This window comes from Haliotis asinina, chromosome 2 (genome assembly GCF_037392515.1).
Source record: "Haliotis asinina isolate JCU_RB_2024 chromosome 2, JCU_Hal_asi_v2, whole genome shotgun sequence".
NCBI lineage: Eukaryota > Metazoa > Mollusca > Gastropoda > Lepetellida > Haliotidae > Haliotis > Haliotis asinina.
Window position 1 is genome coordinate 65,840,473 of NC_090281.1, and position 11,844 is coordinate 65,852,316.

Sequence of the window (11,844 nt, forward strand, 5' to 3'; positions counted from 1 at the left end):
TTCCGCAATGCTGAGCAATACTTGCCATTTGACCATCTCAGCATTCCCTGCTCTAGCACTACGAGGCATATATTGTCTGGTACTGCGTATTAACCCCATACGTAGAATGATGAACATAGGGCATAGTTCTATATACTAACAAATCCTATGAGGCTTGTGTTGTCTGATACTGCTTCTTAACCCCATACGTAGAATGATGAACACAGGGCATAGTTCTATATACTAACAAATCCTATGAGGCTTGTGTTGTCTGATACTGCTTCTTAACCCCATACGTAGAATGATGAACACAGGGCATAGTTCTATATACTAACAAATCCTATGAGGCTTGTGTTGTCTGATACTGCTTCTTAACCCCATACGTAGAATGATGAACATAGGGCATAGTTCTATATACTAACAAATCCTATGAGGCTTGTGTTGTCTGATACTGCTTCTTAACCCCATACGTAGAATGATGAACACAGGGCATAGTTCTATATACAAACAATTTCCTTATCACAATATATGCGCATTTGTTGTAATATAGAAGTTGTAGTTCAAGAAAACTATCAAACCCTATCGGACACAGGTGCTGTGTCATTTCATTTTTGCCAAGAAGGTCTTGAGTCTCATGTTTAGATGTTTCTGGTTCATAATTCATGTCGCGGCGCAGCGTTACTGTGGGTCATAGCTGTGTGTTGACGGCTGCAGCTGTTGAATCGCAGGTAGTAACAGCAAAGCAGATCTGAGCACTCCTCACCAATACCTTTGCTATAGGTTAATAAACTATGGGAACCGCAGGTCACCAGTTCTTCAAAACTGACACGGATATGACGGAACCTCAATTCTAGAACAGTTTACGGATGCTATTATTATCTTTGTTTGAATTACATTCCTGTCTGATACAAAGAGTATTGCGAGTCAGGGACCTATACACTTAACAAATGAACAAACCAGGCACAGTGAGTTGACTGTAAGCGGACCAGTACAGCCCTGTAGTGCGACATCCTCGATATCTTCAGGGTATACGTTCCGACAAGTCTGCACTATAACTTGGATGCATCTACGGCTCGGTCCGTTAATTTTATTACTTCACTTTCCTGGCTCCACATTCTCACAGTAGCCAATCAGCTAAAGCCGCTGTTACAACCGAGCTTGCCAGTGTCAACAAAGATAGCCTTCGCAACTGCGAAGGTTTGTTCGCAGTTTGACTCAGATTTGGGGAAATCACACAGACAAACTGATATATCGGAGACTTAAAAAATATATATATGCACGAACACCTTCTACCCCTTTCAGAGAATCTCGGCATGATTTGTGTTGCTAAGTTTAATCGCTTAGATAATTTGAAAAGCGAAAGTTAGTTATAATTGGCTCGGCCAACTTCCAGGGAAGACATCTGATTGGATAAAGAGCCGGGGGGGGGGGGGGGGGGGGGGTAATAATTATATCGGACTGAGCCGTATATGCATCCAGGGTATTGTGGAGATTTATCAGAACGTATACCCTGGATATAACAAGGATGATAGTACGATGGGTCTAACGAATACACTCGATTAGACCCGATCTGTCTTGGGTTGTTGTAGAACTCGAGGATAAGTAGTTGTGACATATTTGTAAGGTATGCAAATGTTCATTGATGAGGACCATTTATCCAACTTTACTTCGTCACAGATTTGAATATTTCCTCCTGTAGCCTCCATATGTCACAACAATCGTTCTCCTTTAAATCCACTCTGCTGAATGCGAGTTGACCGAAGCTGAGTCCTCGCTCTCCCCAATAATATCTTCATAAAGGTCTATACATCCGATATATGAAGAAAGAATATTTGGACCATTATACATTTGGCATAAGCAATAATGTAAATGTCTGTACATTGTATACATATTATGACAATATCCAATAAAATGTTATTTTATATGAAACGCTCGGTATCTTATCACTTGATCAGTAAAGGTAACACATGTAATTTCATTTACCCTTCTGACAAACCGGGCAGGTAGTCATCCACGCTGGCCACACGTGGTTCATCCCGAGACAATGTGTCCAAGATATCGAGCTTGTGACTGACCATATAAGCATGTGTTCATTACATGAACTTATACAAGTCATATGAAACCACTTCAGTGAACGCTACATACCTACACTCGTACTTGCATGTGCTCCAGTCACTGATAAATACTTGTACATGTAGCTTGTCCAATCACTGATAAATACTTGCACTTGTAGCTTGTCCAATCACTGATAAATACTTGCACTTGTAGCTTGTCCAATCACTGATAAATACTTGTACATGAAGCTTGCCCAATCACTGATAAATACTTGCACACGTAGCTTGTCCAATCACTGATAAATACTTATACATGAAGCTTGCCCAGTCACTGATAAATACTTGCACATGTAGCTTGTCCAATCACTGATAAATACTTGCACTTGTAGCTTGTCCAATCACTGATAAATACTTGCACGTGAAACTTGTCCATCAATCATAACTACTGGTGCATGAAGTTCGTCCAATCAGTTATGAATACCTGTACATGTACCTTGTACAGTCATTGATAAATACTTGCATATGTAACAGTGTTCATATAGTCAGCCTTTGTGCGAAAGTAGATTTGGGCTTATTTTCTACTATTTGAAGACTCCGGTAATAAACAGAATATTATTTTTGTGCCCATAGTCCCCATACCATACTATGTTTACGATACTCGTGCCTAAATAGCGGTATATCATCACTCGCTCTCGCCCGGGAAATACCAGCATTTATGCACTCATTTATGTCGAAAGCATACTAGGATGACACGTGCACTCATATAGCATACACACGTACCTATCAGTGATACTTCGACCAATTATACATACCTACACGAAACATACTGATACATACCTACACGTACCTACTTCAACCAAAGATACGTTATCTACACATGTACCTAATTCAACCAATGATACATATCTACACGTATGCTTACTTCAAACATGGCACATATTTACACATGAATCTACCCAAATCAATTATCCTTACTTACACATGTACATGCAAGCTCGTCAGTTTCAATAATGAAAATGAAATAACTGCGGACACAATAGATACGGGTTTTCAGAAACAAGTGAAAACGTGAGTTTAGTTTTACGTCGCACTAAGCAATATTCCAGCTATATGGCGGCGGTCCGTAAATAATAGTGTCTGGATCAGACAATCCAGTGATCAACAACATGAGCATCGATCTGCGCAACTGGGAACCGATAACATGTGTGAACCAAGTTACCGAGCGTGACCACCCGATCCCGTTACTCGCCTCTTACGACATGCACGTCTTAGGAAGGCCTATTCTACCCCGGGATCTTCACGGGTCATTTCAGAAACAAAGTTCAGTTACATGTTCTTATAATTCAATAATGACGTATGGAGTTTACACCGGGGGGTCACACAATACTAGAATCATAACGTCTTTGTTGCAATAAACCAGATCATGCCAGATTCTGTTCAAAGGTGCATTGGCAATAGAAGGTGCGATTAGATCTGACAACGTCCACCACAGCACAGTCAAGCTGCACCTGTTGTACCAGCGATGTTTCAGGCCGATAAAGCTTTCACTATTAACAACTCGCCGAACAACAAACCTTTATAGTACAGTGTTCACCAATGTCTCGAAAGCCTTTTGGAATACATTAAAACGCTAATATCATGCTTTGCATCTCGCTACCTGAGCCGTTCCATCGCGTGTTACCTTTCACATACCGACCATTATGAAAGGTCGGCTTGCATGAGGAAAGTCAATTACATGCCTAAAGGTTGACCGCCATGGAACAGTTGGAGTTGGTGAAACATGCCGGGGTTATGGGATCTCACGTTCACATAGGTTCGTACAGTAGTTGGATGTTGATGTGTAGTATGGGTGTGAAGTACCAACCGAGATGTCATGTAGTATGTTGCAGTACTGTTACGTACTGAATGAAGTTTGTGGTGATGTGCAGTAGGACTGTTTAAGTACAGGCTGAGGTGTATAGTGATATATAGTAGGACTCTTAAGTACAGATTGAGGTGTATAGTGGCATATGGTAGCACTGTTAAGTACAGACTGAGGTGTATAATGATATGTAGTTGGACTGTAAAGTACAGATTGAGGTGTACAGTGGTATATGGTAGGACTGTTAAGTACAGACTGTGGTGTACAGTGGCATTTAGTAGGACTGTTAAGTACAGACTGAGGTGTATAGTGATATATAGTAGAACTGTAAAGTACAGATTGAGGTGTATAGTGGTATGTACTAGGACTGTTCAGTACAGATTGAGGTGTACAGTGATATATAGTACGACTGTTAAGTGCAGACTGAGGTGTACAGTGGTATATAGTACGACTGTTAAGTACAGACTGAGGTGTACAGTGGTATATAGTACGACTGTTAAGTACAGACTGAGGTGTACAGTGGTTTATAGTAGGCCTGTTAAGTACAGATTGAGGTGTACTGTGGCATGTAAGTGCCAATGGAAGCGTATTGTGGTACACGGTCTTTCTCTCTCTCCCCTCCCCCTCTCTCTCTCTCTCTCACACACACACACACACAAACATAAGACAGAACATAAACAGTCACACACATGCGCACACAAACACATCGATACACACATACACACAGTAGCACACATATGCACACAGGTACAGAAGCACACACGTGGACACACAGTCACAGAGATAAAAAAATGTGCTTATCACCTTCCCAATGTGAATCCTAGGTTACCTGACGTGAACTGGGGCTTCCAAACATCCCCGTCATCTAGGTGGAATTTCCTACTACCATCCTACCCCCATGCATAATTCCCCAGTTGTCACGCGAGCCCCATGCATGTTGTCATAAGATGTTTACCGGAGACTTTAAAAGCAGGTTTATCTCTGACGTTAATAAGCCTATCTCCACAGGTATAGAGAACGAGTGTCCCAGCGTATACTTGTGTTATCAGCCCCACGACCCGCTACATCCATGCCTCAGTCTGGACAGGCCAGATACGGGTGCGGCTATTTGTCCTTCTTCCAGCCCTACTTGATTAAAGCACTAAATACTACTTTGTGACATCCTTATTAACCCTGAAAGATTTAGGTTCACATTTGGCAAGTTTGAATAATGATAAGGAGGTATTTTCGGGATATTGCTGTGGCCACGACCTGTTCCAGGGGTTCTGCGGTGTTTGACCCAGCGTTGCAAGTAGAGGGAAATGTTTATGTCGGTGTGTCAACAGATTTCATCGCGATGACGAGGGAACAGTTACGCCTACAATATAATATCAGGTTACAAAGGGAAGTATGAGAGGCATACAGATAGGAACAATACAATGGGTCTACAAACTGTATCATCTCTGTAGTTTAGTTATGATAATTAGAAAAATTAACATTTTGTGTTTTCAGTTAAGGACAATATGCTGTTTCTTTGCACAGTTAACGGCTGCATGTCATACCTTAAACTCTATATTATTTTCTGTTCAGCCGCGATAAAATGAAACATGAATTAGTACATAACTCATGATACTTTGGGATACGGAGGTCAAGTTCCTCAGAAATTACTGAGGACGCATGAGTGTGCATGCTTATCTTGGAGACCATGATCAAATCAGAGTCTTTCTATCACGCCGTGTGATATAAGATAAATGTTGACTTATTATCCAGACGCCATATATAAATATGCATGTGTAACATTGGTTAAGACATATGATGAGAACAGTGTTTACTGGACAGTGATCATCTGCAATATATATAAGGATAACAAAAGCTTATAGCATTTCTGGGTCAAGACGCCTGAGAAGTATAATCTAAGGTACAATGATGTTTAAATAAGATTATCAGAGCAATATAATCTCCATTTGACTACTTTATACAGGTAGGTGGCAAAGCGTAGCAATATATTACTGTCTGTTGTTGAGAACAAGCTAATGAAATGCTTGGTACAAGGATGGCTATGGTAATATATAGGTAAATAATATTCCCGAATTGGGTCGTAATATGGACACACAGATAGAACATAAGATTCGAACGGGCATAATAAATCAACGGGTTACAATTTTGAACGAGTTTGTTTGTGGTAACTTTAAAATCATTTGAACAACATCAAAACTTAGCCGAAACCCTTTTTAACTGTGTAGATTTTATACAAGTTGCATATTTTTTGCATATTTTTTCACTTCTAAATGACATTCAAAGACCAAGTTGCATATCTTTCAATGCTGTGCTGAGATTTAAATGTACAATAAATTAACAAAAGAGAAGAATTACTAAAATCTTGATTCAAAGTTTGCTTACACGTGTCTAATACATATTGTGAAATTTCTAACACAAATACCTTATTATAACCAACTTCTTGATAACTCCATACAAACCCAAAGCCATGGGAAAATAAAGGACATCTAACTGCTGATGCCCAGTTTATGTAACCGATAAATCAAGTTGTTTCATGAGTAAATAACAATGTATAACGTATCTATTTTAATTCATACAGTATATCGTTAAATAAAAGCCTATAACTCTTAGCTGTTGATGACTAAACAAGGTTGGCGTCCACATTCGCTCAAAGTTACCAAGCTAACTCTGCAGTAGCCAACTCTTAAAACAAATGTACAAATGTTGATGATTTCTACAACTTTCCTTTCCTTAGTTCCCAGGTTTTCCGAACCGCACATCAAAAACAACATTAACGTCCACATGTCCATATCTATAATCTTTTTACACGAGCTTTACAAAGCTTTTTCTGCCTGCTTGGCCAAATTTTGACAAGCAACTGTAAACATTTGTCCACATGTAAATATAATACCCAAAGTCTTTGTAACATGGAACAACCTCTGTAGATTTCCTGCATATACCCAGTTTTCAATGTTTTCCCAATATCTATTTTTCTCTTGAGGTTGATAACTGCATCGTCCGAATTACATCATCAGACAACAAAGCAGACGTATTTTTGTCATATAAGTATCTTATAAATATTACCTTGTAGATCAGTTTGAACAACCGTTGTGGGCTAATTCTTCAGTATACATCAAAAACAAAATTGGTGACAACATACACCTAGTCTAACACCTCGGGTGCATAAACACATATATGTAAGCTGATATGGCGTACATCTCACAAATGCTTTCGCATTGAAGTAAGTACGTATACTATCAAACAATTTATACAATTTACTTACAGTGGAATATCTCTCTCTGAGTCCAGCGTGTGCTTTCGATACGGCACAATGTGGTTCTAACCATATTTTTTATGTTAATAATTGAGGTAACACTACCAAACATATCTAGCAAAGTAATTAAATATCTCTGTAATTATCTGCCATGTTTAACAATGGTATAATTAGCCTTCATTCCATCAGAGAACTGACCTGCTGTGAGAACACCAACATCACCAAATATAGAGATAGAATGTCAACAATAGTTTTTATTGCCTCTCCTGGGATGCCGTTTAGTCCACGCGACTTGTCAATTTTGAAGGTCATAATAGATCTTTTTAGTTGCTCTTCCTTTATAGGGTCGCCACGAACACCGTCAGTTTCTGTACAATCCTTACACACCAATACAGAATGGTTTGATAAATACTCTTGAACATATTTGTCAAAATAATTATCTGCATATATATGATATCTTCATATATATCTTCAAAATGTAAATAGTGCATTGTGTTAACATGAAATATGTAGTAACAAGGTATAACATTAAGGACATTTCATCCCCGACATACGCATTAATAATACGCGACCAGAAGTTATAAACATAGAACAAAACACGCGATATTAGTCATAAGACTTGGGTATCAATATCGAAACTGCGATGCCAATATACACTGAAAATGTTGTCACTCTTTCGTTTCATTTCAGAAATCGGTGTGACTCCTTGCAGTAATGGAGATTGTAAGGAATACCCCCTGGGCAAGGTCGATCTATCTGCTCTCCTTTTTGCTGTGTGTCGCCATCATGGCGGCCTACTATGTGGGGTGCCACCGCAGGAGGGAGGTACTCCTTGACCTGTCCATAGATGGCGTCAGTGTTGACTCCGTTTTGAAGAACGCCGGTGTGAGCGAAGATGGCTCGCTGGAAATAGTTTTAAACGTTCCAGACCCTTCCGACACAATCACGCGTCTAAAACGAAAGGGTGTGGCTCTACAAAAGCTGGTTAAAAAAGTACCGGAAGTAACCAGAACGTCTTATCCTCTTACTATGGATACCCCGTACGTCATAAACAATCCTTATATATGTACAAACATCAGCAATCTCAAGTTCCTGGTTATAGTGCATAGTGCTACCCAAAACTTCCAGAGACGGCGGCTGATCAGGGAAACCTGGGCCAATAAGAACCTCTTCAAAGGCCTTAACATAAGGATACTGTTTCTGTTTGGTTTGACCGAAGACGACAAGGTTCAGTCTCTAATTGAAAATGAGAGCGTGGTCTACGGTGACATCGTACAGGGCAACTTCTTGGACACTTATCACAACCTGACGCATAAAGGGGTTCTGTCATTCCGCTGGATCTCGGAGCACTGTCTACACGCGCAGATGGTCCTGAAGGTCGACGATGACATGTTCATCAATCCATTTCTCCTCTTAGAAAAGTTCTATCCGCTCCTCAAGTCGAAACAACGACACATTCTATGTCACCTTCGCGGGAAGGGGTCTAGCCCAATAGTACGTGGAACGGGGAAATGGAAGGTTGACGACGATCAATTCAAAGGTTATTCTCACTACCCAATCAACTACTGTAACGGTTATGTTGTGATGATATCAACAGAAATAATTCTGGCGATGTACCGTGCGTCGTACATGACGCCGTTCTTCTGGGTAGACGACGTGTACCTCTATGGATTACTGCCACTGAAAGCTGGGGGTGTCACGCACGATCAGATACGTAACAATATGACGCTGAATGTCAACACCGGCATACAGTGCTACACGAAAACGAAGAAGTGTCAGTATTTGGCGGTGAACGCCTGGAAAGATGGGGCTATCGAAACACTGTGGTATGCGGCTCTGCAGCAGGTTACACCACAGATGAGAGAGGAAATTAATATTGATGTGAAGGTATGAATGATATGGAAGTATGTGAAGAGAGAGAGAGAGAGAAAGAGAGAGAAAGAGAGGGAAGGGGGAGGGAGGGAGAGGTATTTATATTTTTTATATCTACAGCGTTGTATTAAAGTTGTCATGCGCTCCATTTGTCACCGCACTATGTATGAAATGTCGTGGAGATAGGTTTGACGTTCATGACATTTATGTGATATGTGTCAGACACATGTTGCATGTTCGAATTACCATGTGACAAGATTGTTATTTACGGCCGTACATGCTAAAATTCATCATGCATGGCTCAGTGATATTTTGAAAAAAAAATATGAATATGCTTTTCTAAAACCAATTTCTTTGTTGTATTTTTTTAAACAGAACACGCTGTCTTCACGTGTTTGCGAGGTGAAATGTTTTCGAAGTATTATGTTATGAAATAATAGCAAGACAGATTTCAGATTCTGCGAAACAGTAGTTTACATATAAGTCCGCATTGGTCGTAATACGACAGTGTACTGTTGGTCGAGAACTAAAGGGTGCATGTTGCTGGTGGTGTATACAGGAGGAGCACTCTTGACCTACAGGTTTTGATCCCGGAAGTCCTGTTCATCACAACATGCATCCCTATATGCATACCTGGACAAGTGTTTCAATGGACGTGGATCTTACTTTGGTTACCTTTGTTGCTGCACCAACTCAGTGCAACTCAGTATTGTTCTTCTTCCAATACTTTCCAAACTAGGCCTAACAATTTCAACTCCTCCCCCTGTATTGTGAGAAAGCTGTAGTGTACTACAGGACGTATTTATCGTCCTAGCCTCTTCTTCCCGTATGACTGAAGTCATACAATACAATGTTGTCTTACAATACAACAACACGTGTATGTTAAATCCGCCACAATCAGAGTTCATGATACACCTAACATATTATGTGAGTGATACCCCGTTCGTTTTCTATTGTTGCTTCAGCTTTAATTTTCCTGTCACAAAAAGTTGTAAATGAAACTCAATGCCTACGGCTAGAGGAGTATCAGGTATTATCCTTTTTGTCACCCTCACACATATATCAATCAAGCGATCCAGTAACTATGCCACAAAGGTTGAAAATAGTGCAACTACCGTTCATAGACACATGCATAGGGACTTGTATGACTTAGAAACAGTGTAAGAAGGACATATAGGTGTATAGACCCAACCCTAGTACACCACGAAAAATCTTTTAAGGCGACGCCGAGACCGACAGATCGAAAGCTAGATGATTTCCCTACAAAATGAGCTGTAAATGGTCACAAACGGATCATCATATCAAAAGTTATACACCACGACTCATCCAAAACAGCTTCCTCCGCAATTTCACGCGGTCACCCAAGACAACGAAAATTCACCTTCCAAATTCGTTTAGTAATTCCACCCTCGTTGACAGCACCCATGTAGGGCTAGATTCGATCAGCTGTGACATTCCACGGGTCTAATAGCTTATTGCAACATCTACATATTATTTCCTCGACATAAGCAGGCATTTATAATCCAAAAAAGCAGTTGTCGTTGCCTTGGGTGATCCATGATTTTGAAATAGGCCTGGGCGTCGCCTTAAGTGTATGTAACGGGGTGATATCGAACGTTGATTGAGGAGGGGTTGGTTTCGTCGTTACATCCCTTTCCTTTTATATGGGACTAGGTTAGGGTCTGTACACCTTTCAAACACTGTTTCTAAGCGATACACGCCCCATGTGGACGCATACAGCTGCTCTCAGGTCGTTTGACAGCATGTTTACCGTATCACCACGAAGCGGCCGTAAAATGTGTGAAGAGACCTGGACCAGGTAAGAAAAATGCATGAGCCCGAGCCAATGATGACGCTGTGCTTTTCGGCGGCCATCTTGAAATTGACGGCCATTTTGAAAATTCCACCAGATAGAATTCGCAGAACACAAGATGTGTCTTGCACATGGCAATGATGTTCTCAAGCTTTTCTGTATCGGAACCATCAATACGTTCCAATACTCACATGCATCGGTACCACCAAGGCGTTCTGCAGTCACATGTATTGGAACCATAAAGACGTTCAGTGCTCCCAAGTATCGGAACCATCAAGACGTTCAGTGGTCACATGTATTGGAACCATCAAGACGTTCAGTACTTTCAAGTATCGGAACCATCAATACGTTCAGGACTCACATGTATCGGAACCATCAAGACGTTCAGAATTCACATGTATCGGAACCACCAAAACGTTCAGTACTCCCAAATATCGGAACCATCATGACGTTCAGTACTCTCAAGTATCGGAAACACCAAGACGTTCAGTACTGTCAAGTATCGGAACCATCAAGGCGTTCAGTACTCAAGTATGGGAAGCATCAAGACGTTCAATACTCCCAAACATCGGAACCGTCAAGACGTTCAGTACTCCCAAATATCGAAACCATCAAGACGCTCAGTACTCTAGTACGGGAATCATCAAGACGTTCAGTACTCAAATATGGGAACCATCAAGACGTTCAGTACTCACATGTATCGGAACCATCAATACGTTCAGTACTCAAGTATAGGAATCATCAAGACGTTCAGTGCTCACATATATCGGAATCATCCGACATATATTCGGGACCACCAAGACGTTCAGTACTCACAAGTATCGTAACCATCAATACGTTCAGTACTCAAATGTATCGGAGACGTTCAGTACTGTCAAGTATCGGAACCATCCAGGCGTTCAGTACTCAAGTATGGGAACAATCAAGACGTTCAATACTCCCAAACACCGGAGCCATCAAGACGTTTAGTACTCCCAAATATCGGAACCATCAAGACGTTCAGGACTCTCAAGTA

General features: G+C 40.7%; 1 protein-coding gene across 3 annotated transcripts in view; it reads left to right on the forward strand.

Moving 5' to 3' along the window:
• The window catches only part of LOC137274170 (beta-1,3-galactosyltransferase 1-like), a 40,801-nt gene extending 31,440 nt beyond the window's left edge, over positions 1–9,361 (forward strand). For all 3 annotated transcript variants that reach the window (XM_067807206.1, XM_067807208.1, XM_067807207.1), the window contains one exon: positions 7,835–9,361. In XM_067807206.1, the coding sequence (XP_067663307.1) occupies positions 7,859–9,037 (1,179 nt within the window). In that variant the 5' untranslated portion in view covers positions 7,835–7,858 and the 3' untranslated portion in view covers positions 9,038–9,361. The remainder of the gene's footprint in view (positions 1–7,834) is intronic.
• Positions 9,362–11,844: the final 2,483 nt, after the last annotated feature.